Raw genomic sequence first — 25,206 nt, forward strand, 5'->3', positions numbered from 1 at the left:
CCTCCGACGCGGAGCATCCATCCCGGCCGACGACTGAACGATGAATGAGGCACCTTTAAATTACGTCATCCAAGATGGCGTCCATCGAATTACAAGATTCTATCAGCCAATCGGAATTAAGGTAGAAAAATCGGATTGGCTGATTGAATCAGCCAATCAGATTCAAGTTCAATCCGATTGGCTGATTGGTTCAGCCAATCGGATTGAACTTGAATCTGATTGGCTGATTCAATCAGCCAATCAGATTTTTCTACCTTAATTCGTCATTCAGCCGGGATGAAGACTTCTTCTTTGCCGCTTGGATAAAGACATCGCCCGGATCGGATGAGGAGTTCGGCTCGGTTGGGTGAAGACAAGGTAGGGAGATCTTCAGGGGGGTAGTGTTAGGTTTTTTTAAGGGGGGTTTGCGTGGGTTTAGAATAGGGGTATGTGGGTGGTGGGTTGTAATGTTGGGGGGGGTTGTGTTCTTTTTTTTTACAGGCAAAAGAGCTGTTAATTTGGGGTAAATACCCCGCAAAAAGCCCTTTTAAGGGCTGGTACAGAGCTGGGTATTTTATCATTTAGAATAGGGTAGGGAATTTTTTATTTTGGGGGGCTTTATTATTTTATTAGGGGGCTTAGAATAGGTGTAATTAGCTTAAAATTGCTGTAATCTTTTTTTTTGTAATTTAGTTTAGTTTATTTAATTGTATTTTTAGATAGATATTTGTAGTTTATTTAATTTATTGATAGTGTAGGTGTATTTGTAACTTAGGTTAGGATTTATTTTACAGGTAATTGGGTAATTATTTTAACTAGGTAGCTATTAAATAGTTAATAACTATTTAATAGCTATTATACCTAGTTAAAATAATTAACAATTTACCTGTAAAATAAATATAAACCCTAACATAGCTACAATGTAATTATTAATTATATTGTAGCTATCTTAGGGTTTATTTTATAGGTAAGTATGTAGATTTAAATAGGAATATTTTAGTTTATAATATGAATTAGATTTAATAAGAATTTAGTTAGGGGTGTTAGGGTTAGATAGAGTTAATATAGTTAATATAAATACTATAGTAACTATATTAACCCTAATATAATTAGGGTTAATATAGTTAATATATATAATGTAATAACTATATTATACTTAGGGTTAATATAGATAATATAGCTGGCGGCGGGGTAGGTAGATTAAATTAGGGGGTTAATAATTTTAATATAGATGGCGGCGGTGTAAGGGGCTTACATTAGGAGTTAGTACTATTAATATAGGTGGCGGCGGTGTAGGGAGGGCAGGTTATAGGGCAAAAGAGCTGTTTACTTTGGGGCAAAGCCCCGCAAAAGGCCCTTTTAAGGGCTGGTAATAGAGCTTATTACTTTAGGGATATTAGATTAGGGGTTAATAATATTAATATAGCTGGCGGCGGTATAGGGGGATTAGATTAGGGGTTAATAATTTTTATATAGGTGGCGGCGGTGTAAGGGGTCAGATTAGGGGATAGATAAGGTATATGGCGGCGGTGTAAGGGGTTCACATTAGGGGATAGATCAGTTAGATGGTGGCGGTTTTAGGGGCTCACAGTAGGGGGTTAGTTTATGTAGATGGCGGCGGGGTCCGGGAGCGGCGGTTTAGGGGTTAATAACTTTATTAGGGATTGCGGCGGGGGATCGCGGTTGACAGGTAGATAGACATTGTTAGGTTTTATTTTGCAGGTAGTTTAGGGAGTTACGGGGCTCCAATAGTCAGCGTAAGGCTTCTTACGGCTGCTTTTTGTGGCGAGGTGAAAATGGAGTAAGATTTATCCATTTTCGCCACGTAAGTCCTTACGCTGTATATTGGATACCAAACTGCGCTGGTTTGGTATACCTGTCTATGGCCCAAAAAACTACGGGCGACGCCAGAAATATACGCGCGTAACTTTTAAGTTACGCCGTATATAGGATACCAAACCAGCGCAAATATTGGCGTCGCCAGCTTTTGCGGGCGACGATTTATATCGGATCGAGCCCTATGTTTGTACTATGAAGAAGTTGGCAAGATGAATTATCTCTCTGGTGATGGACTGGTCAGCCGCTAATTCAGATGATGGCAGAGGCAGATGATCATCACATCAGATGATGACAGAATCCAGATCTAGTCTGACTCCTGTAAGTTACTAGGCACTGCAGCTGAGCTAGCTAGTAGTTCTCACTTCCCTCTCATCAGGCGTGACCAGTCTCTCTTCTCAGCTCAGTTTGACAGCTCACGACTGAGTACTGACCTGCTGTGCTGTCACTTGACTCACTTGCTATCAATGACACGCCACTAATTTTGAGCACGGGCGGCATAGACGCGATCGGAGTGCTGTGGATCATGTGGGCAAGGCCACCCAACCCTGCAGTTAAAAAAAAACTAAAAAAAAAACTGCGCTCCCCGCCGGCGGTGAGTTTAAAAATTAAAAGTGGCATGTGTGCTACAAAATTACACTTGCGCTGCCCGCACGGTCTGATAACCCTCAAAACGGGACAAAATGAATATTATTAAAGAAACGACGGGACGGGAGAAAAAAACATAAAATAACGGTATTGTCCCTTTCAAAACGGGACGTATGGTCAGCATAATTTGAATGTTGTTTAAAATTGTATTCTCTATCTGAATCATGAAAGAACATTTTTGGGTTTAATGTCCCTTTAATACTATACTTATAAAATGTATTTAGTGTTTTAAGGGACAGTCTAGTCAAAATTAAACTTTCATGATTCAGATAGGGCAATTTTAAACAACTTTCCAATTTACTTTTATCATCAAATTTGCTTTGTTTTTCTATTGGTATTCTTTGTTGAAAATTAAACCTAGGTAGGCTCAAATGCTAATTTCTAAGCCCTTAAAGGTCGCCTCTTATCTCAGTGCATTTTTACAGTTTTTCAGAGTTAGACACTGCTAGTGCATGTGTGTCCTATAGATAGCATTGTGCTCACTACTGTGGAGTCAGCATTAATTGGCTAAAATGCAAGTCTGTCAAAAAAACTGAAATAAGTGGTCAGTCTGCAGAGGCTTAGATACAAGGTAATCAAAGAGATAAAAAGTGTATTTCTATAACTGTGTTGGTTATGCAAAACTGGGAAATGGGTAATAAAGGGATTATCTATCTTTTTAAACAATTATTCTGGAATAGACTGTCCCTTTAATGTCATTATGCAAACATTAACTTATGAATGCATATTCATGCCTATAGACTCAATAAAATAGGGGCTGCATCACATTCTTCCTAACACTTGTTTGATTTTTAGTGTACTTCACGTTCCTGACCGTTCCCCTGGGCTCAACAAACATAGAAGTGACCAACCTAAAGCCACTTTTTACACATCTGGGTAAGCAGAAAAAAATTCCCATAATCCTTTGATGCTAAACTTGTATGTACAAAAATATTATACAAGTCTAAAGAATTGATTTCACTTATGGTAAATTAACTGCCATGAATGATCCTAACAGCATTGTTATAGAATCATATCTTTAATTTCATATGTCCCAACTGTTCACAGAGAAATTGATTTTCTAGATACCAATCATAATATACTGTATTTAACCCCATAGTGACCAGACTATTTTTCAATTTTCTTTCCCTTAAGGACCTGGGCTATTTTTACATTTCTGCTGTGTTTGTGTTTAGCTGTAATTTTCCTCTTACACATTTACTGTACCCACACATATTATATACCGTTTTTCTCGCCATTAAATGGACTTTCTAAAGATACCATTATTTTCATCATATCATATAATTTACTATAAAAAAAATATAAAATATGATGAAAAAAACACTTTTTCTAGCTTTGACCCCCAAAATCTGTTACACATCTACAACTACCAAAAAACACCCATGCTAAATAGTTTCTAAATTTTGTCCTGAGTTAAGAAATACCCAATGTTTACATGTTCTTTGCTTTTTTTGCAAGTTATAGGGCAATAAGTACAAGTTGCACTTTGCTATTTCCAAACTATTTTTTTTCAAAATTAGCGAAAGTTGCATTGTAACACTGATATCTGTTAGGAATCCATGAATAACCCTTCACATGTATATTTTTTTTTAGTAGACAACCCAAAGTATTGATTTAGGCCCATTTTGGTATATTTCATGTCACCATTTCACCGCCAAATGCGATCAAATAAAAAAAAAAAAAACTTTTCACAATTTTAGGTTTCTTACTGAAATGATTTACAAACAGCTTGTGCATTTATAGCACAAATGGTTGTAAATGCTTCTCTGGGATCCCCTTTGTTCAGAAATAGCAGACTTATATGGCTTTGGCGTTGCCTTTTGGTAATTAGAAGCCCGCTAAATGCAGCTGTGCACCACACTTGTATTATGCGCAGCAGTGAAGGGGTTAATTAGGTAGCTTGTAGGGTTAATTTTAGCTTTAGTGTATAGATTACCCTCCCACCTGACACATCCCACCCCTTGATTCCTCCCTAATCCCTCTCAAACAGCTATTTTCCCTCCCCCACCCCACAGTTGTCACCCCCATCTTAAGTACTGGCAGAAAGTCTGCCAGCACTAAAATAAAAGGATATATATATATATATATATATATATATATATATATTCTGCAGTGTAGGATCCCCCCTTAGTCCCCAACCTCCCTGATCACCCCCCAAACAGCTCTCTAACCCTCCCCCTCTACCTATTTGCCGCCATCTTAGGTACTGGCAGCTGTCTGCCAGTACCCAGTTTGCTCTAAATTATTGTCATTTTTTTAATAAAAAAAACTAAAAAAAAAACTATTTACCTTAGTGTAGCTGCCCCCCCTTCATTAACATACCCCCCTTCCCATCCCAGATCCCTTTCCAGACACGGATCCCACATGGGATCCCCCTCTCCCTCCTTCCCACTCACTGACGTGCTGTAGCGTAGTGGTCCCACCCTCTCCCGCCCCCTTCCCGCCCTCCTCCCGGTCATTTTGACCGAGGACGTGCCAGGTACGTCCATGGTCCTTAACTGCTGTTTTTAGGAGGACGTACCTGGCACGTCCTCGGTCATTAAGGGGTTAAAGGGACATGAAACCCAATTTTTTTTTTCACGATTTAGAAAGAGCATGCGATTTTTTAAACGACTATCCAATTTTCTTATATTATCTAATTTGCTTCATTCTCTTGCTATCCTTTGTCAAAAAACATATCTAAATAGGCTTACTAGCTGCTGATTGGTGGCTGCACATAGATGCCTAGTGTGATTGGCTCACCCATGTGCTTTGCTATTTCTTCAACAAAGGATATCTAAAGATTCAAGCAAATTAGATGATAGAAGTAAATCGGAAAGTTGTTTAAAATTGTATTCTCTATCTGAATCATGAAAGAAATATTTTGGGTTTAATGTCCCTTTAAATCCACTTCTTTCCTATACAAACAAGTACTCCCAGTCAAGTGTATTGGTTAAAACGCAGGGAAAGCGCATGTCAAGTAACTACTCTTAGAATATCTGATTTTATTCTCCAGCTGTAATAGAGAACTCTACATATGTGGTAGCAGGGAAAAAAAGCATCTCTCTGAATATCACGTACCCTTCTATTCTGGAGGACAGTCGGGTGGAATACAGATTAACTTTAACTCCCAAAAAGCTTCCATATCTCGAAGAAATCACAATATATGGACCCACCACACAAGACATTGAGATACAGGTGAGCAGCAGAGGTTTTTAAAATTGCAGAAGTGTTTATTGATGTAATATGTATATATATATATATATATATATATATATATATATACACAGGTATATATATACACAGAGAAAGGAGTATGATAGCACTGAAAGAATAACCAATATATGTTCAATAAATCACTGGTTACAAATCTATAGCACTGATAGTTAATGCAGGAAGTGGTCTAAATGATGCAGCATGAAATAAATACAGAAGAAAAATCCAATAGGTATTTACTTACTAGAGAGAACCTGAATATTATGATGTAATCTGCCGCCTTGGTGAGGGAGAGACCTGCGGTGTGTCAGTAGTATCACTCTTCCTGCATATTAAGAGAAGACCTGCATATTATCATATACCAAGTCAGAGCTGGTTGGTGGTTCTATGGCATTTGATTTGAGAGTGAAAAGAAGGATAACGGAAAAGGATGATTGTGCAATGTTAAATGCCGACAGCGTATTCTGTCGGCATTCAGCGAGGTCGAGCGGACATGATTCGCTACAGCGGATCATGTCCGCTCAACCATTAATAAATCTACACTTTAATGTGATTATCAATGATGACTGAATTTTTTTGTCATATATGGTCAGGTTTAGATGTTAGGAATTCCATCTCTATGAAAGGGACAGTAAACTGTATTGTATTATAAAATAATCTGTGCAGTAAAACACCTTTGCAGTACACTTACATGTTTAGTTTTGTCCTGTTTCCTGTTATATAATTCTGAAAATTGTGGATTTTCCGAATTCTGAGAATTGGAAGAGCAGACTGCAGACTTCACAAATCTAACCTTGCTACACATCTGTCCCTAACTAGCATCTGCAGAGGTGTTCAGATGAGGAACTCCTAAACAACAGAAGTTTTGCTAAGAGAGTGACGGTGGCTAACTGTGTCTATGTGTCCCAAAACTTTCCAAAAATGCCCCCAAAAACGGATGTTTTATATTTCTTTAAAGTTCATTTGAAAACTGCAGAAAAACAAATATCAGTTGTTTAACTTTTATGTTATAATTTTTATAAAATAACCCCTTTCAAGGCTAACCATGGTTTGAGTTATAGCTATTAGCTTACTCAATATTTCCACTAGATGGCAGTGTGCTATTGCTATTTTTTATAACTGAAATTATTTTCTTCATGTTTTAAAATTTTGTTTTTGATAATTAGTCAAATTCAATAAATCTTAGCTACACAAATTAAAACATTAAATATGTATTGATTATTATATCCACAGTTTGTTGCAGAATTTTGACATGCTTTTTCACAGTCTTCATAGAAGGGTGTTCTCTCTAAAATTCATGTCAGATAACACTCAAGTGCTAAGCTGATAGAGAGCATTTACAAGCGTACCTCGTTTTAGTGCAGATATTGCATTTTTTACAGATTGAAGGTTTGTGGAAAACCTGCATCAAGCAAGTCTATCAGCACCATTTTTCCAAAATATATACACATATAAACACACAAGTACACATGTATACACACATATAATATATATGTATATATATATATATATATATATATATATATATATATATATAGGGATAGATTTATCATACCCCGGGCGGACATGATTTGCTGCATCGCTAAATGTCGACAGTATACGATGTCAGCATTTAACATTGCACAATCAGTTCTGGTGAACTGCTTGCGCAATGCCGCCCCTGCAGATTCATGCAGGGGATGTCAATCAACCCGATTGTATTAGATCGGGCGGATTGCTGTCCGTAGCCTCAGAGGCAGCGGATGAGTTAAGGAGCAGCGGTCTTAAGACGACTGCTTCTTAACTCCTGTTTCCGGCAAGCCTGAAGGCTCGCGCAGAAACAGAGGCATTGGGTCCGATACGGAGATTGTTAAATCAGCCCCATAAGTATCAAAAATACCCAGGCACTCAAGCTTCACTTCAACGTTTTTATTTCCGGTACAATCTGGTTAATATCACATTCCCAACGGTTCGGTCTTACAATCAGACCTTTGTCAAGGGTCAATTCTCTGATACACTTTTGAAAATGTTTCCATTTTACTTCTATTATAAAATTTTCTTCGTTGCCATAGTTTTTAAAAAAAATTTATTATTATTTATATAAAAAAAATTCTGCAGCGTAGTGATCCTCCTCAACCCTCCCACCTCCCTCATCTACGCAAATAGCTCTCTAACCCTCCCCCTCCCACAAATAGCCACCAGTCAGCTGTCAGCCAGTACATAATTTATGGTTATATTTATTAATATTTTTTTAATTATATATTTTTGCTGTAGTGTAGTGGTCCCCCCATCTGCCCCCTCCTGGCTATAGTTAACAAGGAACCCCCACCCCCCATATTCCCAGCCTTTTTTGTAGTGTAGCACCCCATCCCTCCCTCCCTCTCCATCTCCTCTGTTTAAAACACCCAAAATGACTTTGAAGTTGTTAAAGCTGTTGAATTAAACATTAGAAAACCATAATGAATTGGAATACTGCTATGAAGTTGGCCATATGTAAGATATAGGGGGTGTTAGCATATCACAAATGTAATTAAAAAAACTTGTGATAAAATTAGAGATTTTGGTGGTTCAAATGGATTAAAATGGCTTCCAATTTGAATGTTCAACCACAAATCCACATAAAACCCTTTGTATGGGAAATCTTGATTGGAATAAGGGGCAGTTTTCTGTTATTGGGATATTAATATATTTTATTTGCAATTAAAAACAATCGGACCGTAATGTCTTTTGTCTGATTATGTTTTTTATTGGGATTTATTCTAGGTTTACAGAAAATATGGGCCAGAGTATGGAGACGTTACAAATCCTGACATCACATACAGTTATTTTATTCCAAAAACTAATCAAGAACATACATGGAAAGCTGTGCATGGAACCTGCTCTGTCACTTGTGGTGGAGGTAGGAACAAATAAAGTATACAAATCCCTAGAATGGTGTTAGCACTTTTTTCCCCTCGACCATAGGTCACAAGATGACAGGAACAAATAATTAGGAAGCATAACAAAGGGTCATGATCTCAAGCTTAAGGGTAGTAGGTTCATGAGTAATTTGCTACAGAACTTCACAGAAGGGGTGGTTGATTCATGAATAAACCTCCATTAGAGTTGGAAATGACAAACACTGTGGGGTACTCTAAGAATCCCTGGGATAAACATAAGTCTATCCTGTGAATTAGATGCGTTTACACTTTTAGCAGATTTTGACCTATGGTTCTTATCTGCTATCAAAATCTACACTTCAAAAAAACACTTCATTGTTTTTATTAGGCAGAAAAATATGAATTGTCCATCGTTCCCTTTTGTATGGTTGTAAAACTAAAGTTGATTCGCTGAATAGTTTTTTCCTTCTAATAATTTTCCTCACTCTTTTGGACTTTGCCTCCCAAGGTCTACCATTTAAGCCTGGTGAGACCCATATGCATTGAGTAACGAACGTGTCAAACCCAGTTCCCAGGACTTTATTTTCCTTCCCTATATACCTATAAAGATCTTATTTATAAAGTTAAATAAGATACCATTACTCTCTCTATAGGTTCCCGGTTGGTGTCCTACGTGTGCACTGACCAAGAAACAGCTTTTTCTGAGGCCTGTAATAATTCATTACTTCCTCCATCATTCCAAGAGCCCTGTGGAGTTGACCCCTGCCCCCCCAGGTTGGTGACATATATATAATTTTAATAGGATTTAATCGCACCAATGGTTTTCTAGAGATAGGAGTTACATTATTTGTTGAAACACTACATCAAGATTTTAGCAACAAGCCAAATCATATAGAGTACAAGACCGTCACTAAAAGTTTTTCTTTCATCATTCAGATAACGCATGTGGTTTTAAACAACTTTCTAATTTACTTCTATTAGAATTTTTTCTTTGTTCTCTTGGCATCCTTTGTTGAAAAGCAGGGACATAAGCTCAGGAGCCTGCCCATGTCTGGAGCACTATAAGGAAGTAGTCTCGCAAAAATGATATCCATTTGCAAGAGAGCTAGATTGTAGCACTATTTCTTGTCATGTAGTGCTTCAGATGTCTACCTATGTATCTCTTCAATGAAGAATAACGTGTGAGTGAAGCAAATTTGATAATAGAAATAAATTGGAAACTTGTTGAAAATGTTATGCTCTGTCTGAAGCACAAAAGAAATTATATGGGTTTCATATCCCGTTAATGAGGGCCGCCACCTTTTCTCGGCCATGACCATTAGCATACATTATATGCTAATAAAACAATATATGTTAATAAAACGGGAACTAAAGCTGCTAGGAATTATTTTAAATGATCATTGGTTTATAATTAGATTCCAATACACTTACAAGTTTGATCATGTTAACATCTTTCATTCTATATTTAATCTTTATTTAACCTGAACCTTAAAAATAGTCTGTAAAATACTGGCTGGGCGGTAACCCTACACTCAATCTTGTTCAAATCACAAATCATACAGGATATTATGAATAAAAAAAGGAAAACTAATATTGGTTTAGTCTATGGTATTTTTGCATTTCTAATTACCCAAACTAACTGTGTTTGTTCATCACCATCACTCTTTGTGTGATTTGCTAGGTGGGTAGTGATGGAGTCTTCTCAGTGCACAGCGAGTTGTGGTGGCGGCGTGATGCACAGGACCGTGCGCTGTATGCAGAAACAGCATGATACAGAGAACATTCTGTCTGATGAGAATTGTGCCCACTTGCCTCACCCTGAAACCATATCCAGCTGTGCCCAAGAACCCTGTCCTGCAAGGTAATACACATAGTTGTTATACATCTAAAACATTTTTATTTTTTTTAAATAGTTTTTATTGAGGTTATGAAAAAATGCTACAAACAAGATTCATCCTAAAAATTTAATATAATACATATTTATCTATTATTTTCAGAAAAAATATAGATAAACTAGTAATGTTGTGGACATGCTAACTGTAGTTGAACTGTTTTTTTTTTATTGTTCCTTAAAACTAAAATCCACAAGTTTCTATTTCCTTTTGTCAAATTTACCGTTAGCTTATATTTTGATCACAAATGACTTTGATCACATATTGTGACATTTCTCCTGTGTTAAATAGAATGGTTCTGCTTTCTTGTTTTGTGTGTCAATTAAACCAGTGGGTGCTTACTAACACAAGTGCGGGAGGTACTTGAAAAATAGGAATCAATTCTTTAGTATAGGTTACATTGTATTGCTGTTTCAAAAATGTGCTTTCAAGTGATGAGGTGATGAAATTCATGCACGCTAAGTACCCCTTAATGCAAGTCCAAACATTGTCATGAAAGTGCATTTTATAGTGCTTGTGCTTTTTTTGTAAGATCACGCCAAACTGAAAACAATGCTTTAAAGCAATAAAAATAATTGTTGTTGAAAACAATACTTTTCAAATATTAAAAGTGACAATATATTGATTGAGCAGTTGGGACCAGTATATCCATCATGATAACATATGCACTCAAATGGTTTAGCAGTGCTGAGGATGGAAATGGATTACTAGAGGTTCCCTTTGGTGGTGGTAATGGATGGTGATTTCACATGCCTGCACAGTGGCTCCTTAGTTTAATGACATCATTTGTTATATGACTGTTATGATGCTGGGTAAGTATGACGTTGGGTTGCTAGTCGCGATAGTTATTACGCTGCACGTCTCGCATCATCATTGATGCCTCACGTTTGTGTTGCTCGTCGTGATAGTTATTATGCTGCACGTCTCGCATCATCTTTGGCGCCCTTTTTCCTTTAAAAGCCATTTTGCTTCTCTTTCTCATTGCACTAGTATTACATTTTGCTCTTGGGTGTGCCTTATACTTATATTGGATATCGTTTTTGGCTTGTGACTCAGACCTCTTTTGACCATTCTTCTGTCTGCTGATTCTACTCTGTTTGTTGCCCGATTGATTTTGACCTTGGAAATCCCTGACTAAGCTTGTGGACTCTGATTCTGTTACCGTTTGGTTTGATCTCTGGCCTGTCGAATCTCTGCCTTGACCTTTCCGGTCATTTTCTGGTTACTTACTCCAGGGGTTTTCCTCCAGGTGCTCAACATATCCTCTCCTGGGTCCTAATGCTACTATCCCTAAGATTTTTCGTTATCACTCCACTTGATGCCGGGATAACAAGACTACCGGCCAGAATTGGTTTTATAGCAAAATATCTGAAGGATCCTTACACTGACACACTCACTTTTTTATTGTAAGAAATGTTATTATTGCACAATTATTTTCTTAAAATTAGATAATGCTCAAAATTGGCTCTAAAAGTGATTTTTTTATTTTTATATTTTTAGAAATGGACATTTTGGGTCTGAATAAACCATTTTTGTCAGTGGAATTTGTCCTGTTAATTTCACTTTAAGTTTAAACAGCTTTATTCAACCTTTCTACCTGCAAATAAAAGACTTTAATATATTTAGTTGCTACTCTTTAACATATATTGTGTCCCTTTAAGAGTCCCATTTTTTGTGCTTGTGTATGCATTGTAACTTAAGCAATTCAAGTTTTTCTTTAAAGAAAAATTAAACTGCTGTAAACTATTTGTATATATTTCATGCTACAATTACATGTTAGGATTTTTGTATCATAAGTAATCTCCTTATGTTAGGTGGGAGGTGTCGGAACACGGAGCCTGCTTAGCAGTCTGTGGGTCAGGATTGGCTAAGAGGAATGTCACTTGTGTCCGGTTTCAGGCTGGTCTGGAGTCAACAGTAGAAGATATACACTGCTTAGGGCAAGAGAAGCCCCCAGCTATGGTACACTGTGTGGTGAGCGTATGCCCCATTGGATGGAACACAGTAAGTTATATCTAAGTACTTCAGTGTCATTTAGTTATTTTTTTCTAACAATGTTGTCACATAGATAATATGATATAGATGTAATATATGATATTATAAGAAATCTGTCAACAGAGGTATTTGTAACCATAGGCTTGCCTTCTACACAGATGGCTTCAGGGAAACAGCTCACCTGGTCTGAGAGCACCATGTTAAACGAAGAGCCCCTCTCGATGAAGGAGATGCAGGTGTATGTGTGGAGTCCTGTAATGGGGCAATGCTCGGTCACCTGTGGAACAGGTAAATATCTATAAAGCCAGGCATTTTTTTCGTCAAAATATGTAGTACACTACCTGAATCTTACAGTCTGTGCTCTGTAAAATTTAGCTGTCTAGTACAGCCTATCAGAAACTGTACGTTTTTGAAAACACGGTCTATACAGTGAGAGTGAGTTTTGTAAATCCCATTCTGTAAGTTTTTTAAAAAACACACGGCCATATTACGAGTTTTGCGTTAGAGGCTGTGCGGTGCTAACGAGCAGTTTGCTCTCACCGCCCACTTACCTACAGCGCTGGTATTACAGGTTTTTACAAACCCGGCGTTAAAAGGCAAGAAGTGAGCATTGAACAAAATTTTGCTCCTTAACACACTCCAATACCAGCGCTGCTTAAGTCAGCGGTGAGCTGGTCGTACGTGCTTGTGCATGATTTCCCCATAGGAATCAATGGGGAGAGCCGGCTGAGAAAAAGTCTAACACCTGCAAAAAAGCAGCGTAAAACTCAGTAACGTAGCCCTATTGATTCCTATGGGGAAATAAAATTTATGTCTACACCTAACACCCTAACATGAACCCCGAGTCTAAACACCCCTAATCTTACACTTATTAACCCTAATCTGCCACCCCCGACATCGCCAACACTTGCATTATATTTATTAACTCCTAATCTGCCGCTCCGGACACTGCCGCCACCTACATTATACTTATGAACCCCTAATCTGCTGGCCCCAACATCGCCGACACCTACATTATATTAACCCCTAATCTGACGCCCCCAATGTTGCCGCAACCTACCTACACTTATTAACCCCTAATCTGCTGCCCCCAACGTCGCCGTCACTATAATAAACATATTAACCCCTAAACCGCCACACTCCCACCTCGCAAACAGTTAAATATTATTTACCCCTAAACTGCCATCCCTAACATCGCCGCAACCTACCTACATTTATTTACCCCTAATCGCCCCCCCTCAATGTCGCCGCCACTATACTAACTGTATTAACCCCTAAACCTAAGTCTAACCCTAACACCCCCTAACTTAAATATAATTACAATAAATCTAACTAAAAATTCCTATCATTAACTAAATAATTTCTATTTAAAACTAAATACTTACCTATAAAATAAACCCTAAGCTAGCTACAATATAACTAATAGTTACATTGTAGCCATCTTAGGGTTTATTTTTATTTTACAGGCAAGTTTGTATTTATTTTAACTAGGTAGAATAGTTATTAAATAGTTATTACCTATTTAATAACTGCCTAGCTAAAATAAATACAAAAGTACCTGTAAAATAAAACCTAACCTAAGTTACACTAACACCTAACACTACACTATAATTAAATAAATTAACTAAATTAACAACAATTAAATAAATTAAATTAAATTAGCTAAAGTACAACAAAACCCCCCACTAAATTACAGAAAATAATAAACAAATTACAGATCTTTAAACTAATTACAGCTAATCTAATAGCCCTATCAAAATAAAAAAGCCCCCCAAAATAAAAAAAAAACTCTATCCTAAAATAAACTATCAATAGCCCTTAAAATGGCCTTTTGCGGGGCATTGCCCCAAAGTAATGAAGACTTCTGCCCGTCTGGAGGACCACTTCGCCCGGTTTGGATGAAGACTTCTCCTGGCTTCGTTGAGGACTTCGGCCTGGTTGGATGAAGACTTCTGCCGCTTCCTTGAGGATGGATGTCCAGCCTTCAGAACAGTAAGTGGATCTTCAGGGGGTTAGTGTTAGGTTTTTTAAGGGTGTATTGTGTGGGTTTTATTTTTTAGATTAGGGTTTGGGCCGCAAAAGAGCTAACTGCCCTTTTAAGGGCAATGCCCATCCAAATGCCCTTTTCAGGGCAATGGGGAGCTTAGTTTTTTTTAGATAGGATTTTATTTGGGGGGTTGGTTGTGTGGGTGGTGGGTTTTACTGTTGGGGGGGTTGTTTGTATTTTTTTTTACAGGTAAAAGAGCTGATTACTTTGGAGCAATGCCCCACAAAAGGCCCTTTTAAGGGCTATTGACAGTTTAGTTTAGGATAGGGTTTTTTTTATTTGGGAGGGCTTTTTTATTTTGATAGGGCTATTAGATTAGGTGTAATTAGTTTAAATATCTTGTAATTGGTTTATTATTTTCTGTAAGTTAGTGTTTTTTTTTGTATTTTAGCTAATTTAATTTAATTTATTTAATTGTTTTTAGGTTAGGTGTTATTGTAACTTAGGTTAGGTTTTATTTTACACGTACTTTTGTATTTAGCTAGGTAGTTATTAAATAGTTAATAACTATTTAATAACTATTATACCTAGTTAAAATAAATACAAACTTGCCTGTAAAATAAAAATAAAACCTAAGCTAGCTACAATGTAACTATTAGTTATATTGTAGCTATCTTAGGGTTTATTTTATAGGTAAGTATTATTTAGTTAATGATAGGAATATTTAGTTAGATTTATTGTAATTATATTTACGTTAGGGGTGTTAGGGTTAGACTTAGGTTTAGGGGTTAATAAATTTAGTATAGTGACGGCGACGTTGGGGGCGGCAGATTAGCGGTTAATAAATGTAGTGAGGTGGTGGCAATGTTAGGGACGGCAGATTAGGGGTTAATAATATTTAACTAGTGTTTGCAAGGCGGGAGTGCGGCAGTTTAGGGGTTAATATGTTTATTATAGTTGCAGCGATGTCCGGAGCAGCAGATTAGGGGTTAAAAAATTTATTATAGTGTTTGCGGTTTTGGGGTTAATAGGTAGTTTATGGATGTTAGTGTACTTTTTAGCACTTTAGTTATGAGTTTTATGCTACGGCGTTGTACCATAAAACTCTTAACTACTGACTTTTAAATGCGTTAGGACTCTTGACGGGGTAGGGTGTACCGCTCACTTTTTGGCCTCCCAGGACAGACTCGTAATACCGGCGCTATGGAAGTCCCATAGAAAAAAGACTTTACGAAGTTTATGTAAGTCATTTTGCGGTAAGGCCAAAGAAGTGTGCGGTGCCCCTAAACCTGCAAGATTCGTAATAACAGTGGGCGAAAAAAAGCAGCATTAGGACCTCTTAACGCTGTTTTTTTACCTTAATGCACAACACGTAATCTAGCCGACAGTCTGTACAGTAAGAGTGAGTCCCACTCTGTGAGTTTTTGAAAACATACGGCTAGATTTAGAGTTCTGCGGCCAAAGGGGTGCGTTAGCTACGCGTGCTTTTTTCCCCCCGCACCTTTTAAATACCGCTGGTATTTAGAGTTCACAGAATGGCTGCGTTAGGCTCCAAAAAGGGAGCGTAGAGCATATTTACCGCTACTGCAACTCTCGATACCAGCGGGTCTTATGGACGCGGCCAGCATCAAAAACGTGCTAGTGCACGATTCCCCCATAGGAAACAATGGGGCTGTTTGAGCTGAAAAAAAACCTAACACCTGCAAAAAAGCAGCCCCATTGTTTACTATGGGGAAGCACTTCCTACGTCTGCACCTAACACTCTAACATGTACCCTGAGTCTAAACACCCCTAACCTTACACTTATTAACCCCTAATCTGCCGCCCCCGCTATCGCTGACACCTGCATATTTTTTTAACCCCTAATCTGCCGCTCCGTATACCGCCGCATCCTACATTATACCTATGTACCCCTAATCTGCTGCCCCTAACACCGCCGACCCCTATATTATATTATATTTATTAACCCCTAATCTGCCCCCCACAACGTCGCCGCCAGCTACCTACAATAATTAACCCCTAATCTGCCGATCGGATCTCGCCGCTAGTCTAATAAATGGATTAACCCCTAAAGCTAAGTCTAACCCTAACACTAACACCCCCCTAAGTTAAATATAATTTAAATCTAACGAAATAAATTAACTCTTATTATATAAATTATTCCTATTTAAAGCTAAATACTTACCTGTAAAATAAACCCTAATATAGCTACAATATAAATTATAATTATATTGTAGCTATTTTAGGATTAATATTTATTTTACAGGCAACTTTGTAATTATTTTAAACAGGTACAATAGCTATTAAATAGTTAATAACTATGTAATAGCTAAAATAGTTAAAATAATTACAAAATTACCTGTAAAATAAATCCTAACCTAAGTTACAATTAAACCTAACACTACACTATCAATAAATTAATTAAATAAACTACCTACAAATAAATACAATTAAACCTAACACTACACTATCAATAAATTAATTAAATAAAATATCTACAAATAACTACAATGAAATAAACTAACTAAAGTACAAAAAATAAAAAAGAACTAAGTTACAAAAAATAAAAAAATATTTACAAACATTAGAAAAATATTACAACAATTTTAAACTAATTACACCTACTCTAAGCCCCCTAATAAAATAACAAAGCCCCCCAAAATAAAAAAAATGCCATACCCTATTCTAAAATTTAAAAAGTTCAAAAAAAGGGCCCTTTGCGGGGCATGCCCTTTTGCCTGTAAAAAAACCCCATACAATACCCCCCCCCCAACATTACAACCCACCACCCACATACCCCTAATCTAACCCAAACCCCCCTTAAATAAACCTAACACTAAGCCCCTGAAGATCTCCCTACCTTGTCTTCACCTCACCGGGTTCAGCGATCGGTCCTGAAGAGGGTCCGAAGTCTTGATCCAAGCTGCGGCTGAAGAACTCCATCATCGGGCTGAAGTAGGAAGTCCATCATCGGGATGAAGTCTTCTATCAAGCCGCATCTTCAATCTTCTTTCTTCCGGAGCGGAGCCATCTTCTTCCCAGCCGACGCGGATCCAACCTCTTCAAGCGACGCCTACTCGCCGAATGACGGTTCCTTTAAATGACGTCATCCAAGATGGCGTCCCTCGAATTCCGATTGGCTGATAGGATTCTATCAGCCAATCGGAATTAAGGTAGGAATATTCTGATTGGCTTATGGAATCAGCCCGATGATGGAGTTCTTCAGCCGCCGCTTGGATCAAGACTTCGGACCCTCTTCTGGACCGATCGCTGAACCCGGTGAGGTGAAGACAAGGTAGGGAGATCTTCAGGGGCTTAGTGTTAGGTTTATTTAAGGGGGGTTTGGGTTAGATTAGGGGTATGTGGGTGGTGGGTTGTAATGTTGGGGGGGGGTATTGTATGTTTTTTTTTTACAGGCAAAAGAGCTGAATTCTTTGAGGCATGCCCGCAAAGGGCCATTTTCAGGGCTGGTAAGGTAAAAGAGCTTTGAACTTTTTTAATTTTAGAATAGGGTAGGGCATTTTTTTATTTTGGGGGTCTTTGTTATTTTATTAGGGGGCTTAGAGTAGGTGTAATTAGTTTAAAATTGTTGTAATATTTTTCTAATGTTTGTAAATATTTTTTTATTTTTTGTAACTTAGTTCTTTTTTATTTTTTGTACTTTAGTTAGTTTATTTCATTGTAGTTATTTGTATGTATTTTATTTAATTAATTTATTGATAGTGTAGTGTTAGGTTTAATTGTATTTATTTGTAGGTAGTTTATTTAATTAATTTATTGATAGTGTAGTGTTAGGTTTAATTGTATTTATTTGTAGGTAGTTTATTTAATTAATTTATTGATAGTGTAGTGTTAGGTTTAATTGTAACTTAGGTTAGGATTTATTTTACAGGTAATTTTGTAATTATTTTAACTATTTTAGCTATTAAATAGTTATTAACTATTTAATAGCTATTGCACCTGGTTAAAATAATTACAAAGTTACATGTAAAATAAATATAAATCCTAAAATAGCTACAATATAATTATTCGTTATATTGTAGCTATATTAGGGTTTATTTTACAGGTAAGTATTTAGCTTTAAATAGGAATAATTTATTTAATAAGAGTTAATTTATTTCATTATATTAAAATTATGTTTAAGTTAGGGGGGTGTTAGGGTTAGGGTTAGAATTAGCTTTAGGGGTTAAAAAATTTATTATAGTAGCGGTGAGCTCCAGTCGGCAGATTAGGGGTTAATGCTTGAAGTTAGGTGTCGGCGATGTTAGGGAGGGCAGATTAGGGGTTAATACTATTTATTATAGGGTTATTGAGGCGGGAGTGAGGCGGATTAGGGGTTAATAACTTTATTATAATAGCGGCGCGGTCCAGTCAGCAGATTAGGGGTTAATAAGTGTAGGCAGGTGGAGGCGACGTTGACGGGGGCAGATTAGGGGTTAATAAATATAAAATAGGGGTCGGCGGTGTTAGGGGCAGCAGATTAGGGGTTCATAGGGATAACATAGGTGGCAGCGGCGTGTGGTCGGCAGATTAGGGGTTAATAAGTGTAGGCAGGTGGAGGCGACATTGAGGGGGGCAGATTAGGGGTTAATAAATATAATATAGGGGTCGGCGGTGTTAGGGGCAGCAGATTAGGGGTTGATAGGGATAACGTAGGTGGCAGCGGCGTGCGGTCGGCAGATTAGGGGTTAAAACATTTTAATAGAGTGGCGGCGATGTGGGGGGACCTCGGTTTAGGGGTACATAGGTAGTTTATGGGTGTTAGTGTACTTTAGAGCACAGTAGTTAAGAGCTGTATAAACCGGCGTTAGCCCAGAAAGCTCTTAACTACTGACTTTTTTCTGCGGCTGGAGTTTTGTCGTTAGATTTCTAACGCTCACTTCAGCCATGACTCTAAATACCGGCGTTAGAAAGATCCCATTGAAAAGATAGGATACGCAAATGGCGTAGGGGGATCTGCGGTATGGAAAAGTCGCGGCTGTAAAGTGAGCGTTAGACCCTTTCCTGGCTGACTCCAAATACCAGAGGGTGGTAAAAACCAGCGTTAGGAGCCTCTAACGCTGGTTTTCACGGCTACCGCCCAACTCTAAATCTAGCCGATAGTTTGTACAGTGAGATACAGATAGTTCTGTAAGTCTCATTCTGTGAGTTTTGAAAACAAAGGGGCCGAATTATCATTGTCTGGCAGACATGATACGCTGTAGCGTATCATGTCCCCCAGACTTCGCTGAATGCCGACAGCATATGCTGTCAGCATTTAGCATTGCACAAGCAGTTCTAGTGAACTGCTTGTGCAATGCCCCCCGCATAGTATCGGGTGGATTAATGTTCTCAGCCTCAGAGGTGGCTTTATAACTGCTGTTTCCGGCGAGCCTGAAGTCTCCCTTGGAAACAGGGGCATCAGGGGCTGTTTGGCCCCTGATAAATCGGCCCCATAGTCTATACAGTGAGAGTGAGTTTTGTAAGTCCCATTCTGTGAGTTTGTGAAAAAGGTAGCCTATGCAGTGAGTGTGAGTTTTGTATGTCCCATCCTGTGAGTTTTTAAAAATGTAGTCTATACAATGAGAGTGAGCTTTGTAAGTCCAGTTCTATGAGTTTTCGAAAATGTAGTCTGTACAGTGAGAGTAATTTTGTAAGTCCCATTCTGTGAGTTTTTGAAAACACAGTCTGTACAGTGAGAGTGAGTTTTGTAAGTCCCATTCTGTGAGTTTTTGAAAACACAGTCTGTACAGTGAGAGTGAGTTTTGTAAGTCCCATTCTGTGAGTTTTTGAAAACACAGTCTGTACAGTGAGAGTGAGTTTTGTAAGTCCCATTCTGTGAGTTTTTGAAAACACAGTCTGTACAGTGAGAGTGAGTTTTGTAAGTTGTAGCAGGATAGCTACCAATCAAAAGTGAAAATCCAGGTTAGTTTAGCAGGTAAGGAAACGGTGCGGGGATCCAACCAGTGACAGCTAGGGTGCAATTCTGCAATGGGCAAACTACCCATGACACATATAAAGCACAAAGGAAAGCAGCTGCATGAACAGTCCTTAAAATTAATAAACTCTTTATTAAAGAATGCGTACTAAAACGGACACATATAGCTTAGGAGGGGGACTCCATCTGACATGTTTTGCGCTATTATAAGCACTTAATCATAGATAGACTGTGATCAGAAGTGAACACTATTTCGAATGTATTGGTCTTTATATTATATTTGAAATAGCGTTCACTTCTGATCACAGTCTATCTATGACCCTCCTAAGGTATATGTGTCTGTTTTAGACTTTAATAGAGTTTATTCATTTTAAGGACTGCAGCTGCTTTCCTTTGTGCTTCATGAGTTTTGTCCCATTCTGTGAGTTTTAGAAAACGTAGTCTGTACAGTGAGAATTAGTTTTGTAAGTCCCATTCTGTGAATTTTTGAAAACTCAGTCTGTACAGTGAGAGTGGATTTTGTAAGTCCCATTCTGTGAGTTTTTTAAAACACGGTCTGTACAGTGAGAGTGAGCTGTGTAAGTCCCAAACTGTCGCCTAGATTACGAGTTTGGTGTTAGCCTTAAAAAGCAGCGTTGAGAGGTCCCAACGCTGCTTTTTAGTGCCCGCTGGTATTACGAGTCAGGCAGGAATGGGTCTACCGCTCACTTTTATTTCCGCGACTCAAGGCTACCGCAAATCCTCTTACGTCAATTGCGTATCCTATCTTTTTAATGGGACTTGCCTAACGCCGGTATTACGAGTCTTGGAAGAAGTGAGCGGTAGACCCTCTCCTGTCAAGACTTCTACCGCATTTAAAAGTCAGTAGTTAAGAGTTTTATGGGCTAACCCTAAGTCTAACCCCCCCTAACTTAAATATAATTTAAATTAAACGAAATAAATTTAACATAATTAAATAAATTAATCCTATTTAAAACTAAATACTTACCTGTAAAATAAACCCTAAGCTAGCTACAATATAACTAATAGTTACATTGTAGCTAGCTTGGGGTTTATATTTATTTTACAAGCAACTTTGTATTTATTTTAACTAGGTACAATAGTTAAAATAAGTACAAAATTATCTGTAAAATAAATCCAAACCCAAGTTACAATTACACCTAACACTACACAATCATTAAATAAATTACCTAAACTACCTACAATTAATTACAATTAAAATAAATAAACTAAAGTACGAAAAAACCCCCCACTAAATTACAGGGAAAAAAAAGAATTACAAGAATTTTAAACTAATTACACCTAATCTAATCCCCCTAATAAAATAAAAAATCCCCCCAAAATAATAAAATTCCCTACCCTATACTAAATTACAAATAGCCCTTAAAAGGGCCTTTTGAGGGGCATTGCCCCAAAGTAATCAGCTCTTTTACCTGTAAAAAACATACAATACCCCCCCAACATTAAAACCCACCACCCACACACCCCTACTCTAAAACCCACCCAAACCCCCTTAAAAAACCTAACACTAACCCCCTGAAGATCTCCCTACCTTGAGCCGGCTTCACCCAGCCGGGCACAAGTGGACCTTCAGAGGGGCAGAAGTCTTCATCTGATCCGGGCAGAAGAGGTCCTCCAAGTCTTCATCCAAGCGGCATCTTCTATCTTCATCCATCCGGAGCGGATCCATCTTCAATCCAGCCATCGCGGAGCCATCCTCTTCAAACGACGTCCTAACGAAGAATGAAGGTTCCTTTAAATGACGTCATCCAAGATGGCATCCCTTGAATTCCGATTGGCTGATAGAATCCTATCAGCCAATCGGAATTAAGGTAGGAAAAATCCTATTGGCTGATTGGAACAGCCAATAGAATGTAAGCTCAATCCTATTGGCTGATTGGATCTTCTGCCCGGATCGGATGAAGACTTCTGCCCCTCTGGAGGTCCACTTGTGCCCGGCTGGGTGAAGACGGCTCAAGGTAGGGAGATCTTCAGGGGGTTAGTGTTAGGTTTTTTTAAGGGGGGATTGGGTGGGTTTTAGAGTAGGGGTGTGTGGGTTGTGGGTTTTAATGTTGGGGGGTATTGTATTTTTCTTTTTCAGGTAAAAGAGCTGATTACTTTGGGGCAATGCCCAGCAAAAGGCCCTTTTAAGGGCTATTTGTAATTTAGTATAGGGTAGGAATTTTATTATTTTGGGGGGATTTTGTATTTTATTAGGGGATTAGATTAGGTGTAATTAGTTTAAAATTCTTGTAATTCTTTTTTTTCCTTGTAATTTAGTGTTTGTTTTTTTCGTAATTTAGTTTATTGAATTTAATTGTAATTAATTGTAGGTAGTTTAGGTAATTAGTTTAATGATAGTGTAGTGTTAGGTGTAATTGTAACTTAGGTTAGGATTTATTTTACATTTTGTACTTATTTTAGCTAGGTAGTTATTAAATAGTTAATAACTATTTAATAACTATTGTACCTAGTTAAAATAAATACTAAGTTGCCTGTAAAATAAAAATAAATCATAAGCTAGCTACAATGTAACTATCAGTTATATTGTAGCTATCTTATGGTTTTTTGAATAGGTAATTATTTAGTTTTAAATAGGAATAATTTATTTAATTGTAGTTATTTTATTTAGATTTATTTAAATTATATTTAAATTAGGGGGGTTAGACTTCGGTTTAGGGGTTAATAACTTTATTATAGTGGCAGCGACGTTGGCTGTTGCAGATTAGGGGTTAATTAATTTAATATAGTTGCAGCGACATGGGGGGCATATTAGGGGTTAATAACTATAATGTAGGTGTCAGCGATGTTGGGGGCAGCAGATTAGGGGTTTATAAGTATAATGTAAGTGGCGGCAGTGTCCAGAGCAGCAAATTAGGGGTTAATAGTATAATGCAGGTGGCGACGATGTCGGGGCAGCAGATTAGGGGTTAATTAGTGTAAGATTAGGGGTGTTTAGACTCGGGGTTCATGTTAGGGTGTTAGGTGTAGACATAACTTTTATTTCCCCATAGGAAACAACGGGGCTGTGTTAGGAGCTGAACGTTGCTTTTTTGCAGGTGTTAGTTTTTTTTCACCCAGCTCAGCCCCATTGTTTCCTATGGGGAAATCGTGCACGAGCATGTTTAGCCAGCTTTTGATTTAAGCAACGCTGGTATTGAGGTGAGATGTGGAGCTAAATTTTGCTCTACACTCACCTTTTTGCGGCTAACGCCAGGTTTAAAAAAAACTGTAATACCAGCATTGGCTTAAGAGAGCGGTGGGAAAAAAAGGAGCGTTAGCCCCGCAAGCCTTACCGACAAAAACTCGTAATCTAGCAGTGTGAGTTTTTGAAAATGTAGTTTGTACAGTGAGAGTGAATTTTGTAAGTCTTATTCTGAGTTTTTTTTAAAAAGTCCCATTCTCTGAGTTTTTAAAAATCTGGTCCATACAGTGAGAGTGAGTTTTGTAAGTTCCATTCCCTGAGTTTTTGAAACATGGTCTTTACAGTGAGAGTGAGTTTTGTAAGTGCCATTATGTGAGTTTTTGAAAACATGGTCTGTACAGTGAGAGTGAGTTTTGTAAATCCTATTCTGTGAGTTTTTGAAAACACGGTCTCTACAGTGAGAGTGAATGTTGTAAGTCCCAAACTGTGAGTTTTTGAAAACGTAGTCTGTACAGTGAGAGTGAATTTTGTAAGTCCCATATATTCTTTGAGTTTTTGAAAACACGGTCTGTACAGTTAGAGTGAGTTTTGTAAGTCCTATTCTGTGAGTTTTTATAAACATAGTCCTGTAGAGTGTGTATAAGTTTTGTAAGTTTCATTCTGTGAGTTTTTAAAAATGTAGTCCTGTAAAGTGAAAATTTGTTTTGTAAGTTCCATTCTGGGAGTTTTTGAAAATGTGGTCCTGTAGAGTAAGAATGAGTTTTGTAAGTTTCATTCTGTGAGTTTTTAAAAATGTAGTCTATACAGTGAGAGTGAGTTTTGTAAGTCCCATTCTGTGAGTTTTTGATAACGTCGTCTGTACAGTTCGAATGAGTTTAGTAAGTCCCATTCTGTGAGTTTTTGAAAACAGTCTCTACAGTGAAAGTAAGTTTTGTAAGTCCCATTCTCTGAGTTTTTAAAAACACAGTCAATACAGTTTGAGTGAGTTTTGTAAGTCCCATTCTCTGAGTTTTCAAAAATCTGGTCCATACAGTGAGAGTGAGTTTTGTAAGTCCCATTCTCTGAGTTTTTAAAACACGGTCTGTACAATGAGAGTGAGTTTTGTAAGTCCTATCCTGTGAGTTTTTGAAAACACGGTCTGTAAAGTGAGTTCTGCAATTTTGGACTCCATTTTAACCCTTGTGCCTTATTGGTTTCACAATTTACAGTATAAGAAATATAAAAAAAATAGAAGAGTAGAATAGTTTCTGGTATGAGAAAATTATTTCCCACACTGCTCTTCTTATTTTTAGATGAAAAACTAGCCAAATCTTCTGATCACAGTCTATCTATGACCCTCCTAAGGTATATGTGTCTGTTTTAGTATGCATTCTTTAATAAAGAGTTTATTCATTTTAAGGACTGCAGGTTCTTTCCTTTGTGCTTCATGACTTTTGTCCCATTCTTTGAGTTTTAGAAAACGTAGTCTGTACAGTGAGAATTAGTTTTGCAAGTCCCATTCTGTGAATTTTTGAAAACTCGGTCTGTACAGTGAGAGTGGATTTTGTAAGTCCCATTCTGTGAGTTTTAAAAACACGGTCTGTACAGTGAGAGTGAGCTGTGTCAGTCCCATTCTGTAAGTTTTTGAAAATGTAGTCTATACAGTGAGAGTGAATTTTATAAGTCCCATTCTTTAAATTTTAAAACACAGTCTGTACAGTGAGAGTGATTTTGCAAGTCCCAAACTGTGAGTTTTTGAAAACGTAGTCAGTACA

General features: G+C 37.6%; 1 protein-coding gene across 1 annotated transcript in view; it reads left to right on the forward strand.

Annotated features, from left to right (window-relative positions):
* Positions 1-25,206, forward strand: part of ADAMTS13 (ADAM metallopeptidase with thrombospondin type 1 motif 13) — a 121,212-nt gene that overhangs the window by 59,912 nt on the left and 36,094 nt on the right. Inside the window, exons 17-23 of the mRNA XM_053695397.1 lie at positions 3,259-3,339; positions 5,459-5,640; positions 8,401-8,536; positions 9,170-9,290; positions 10,198-10,377; positions 12,223-12,412; positions 12,562-12,691. Of these exons, the coding sequence (XP_053551372.1) occupies positions 3,259-3,339; positions 5,459-5,640; positions 8,401-8,536; positions 9,170-9,290; positions 10,198-10,377; positions 12,223-12,412; positions 12,562-12,691 (1,020 nt within the window). The remainder of the gene's footprint in view (positions 1-3,258; positions 3,340-5,458; positions 5,641-8,400; positions 8,537-9,169; positions 9,291-10,197; positions 10,378-12,222; positions 12,413-12,561; positions 12,692-25,206) is intronic.

This window comes from Bombina bombina, chromosome 12 (genome assembly GCF_027579735.1).
Source record: "Bombina bombina isolate aBomBom1 chromosome 12, aBomBom1.pri, whole genome shotgun sequence".
Lineage (NCBI taxonomy): Eukaryota > Metazoa > Chordata > Amphibia > Anura > Bombinatoridae > Bombina > Bombina bombina.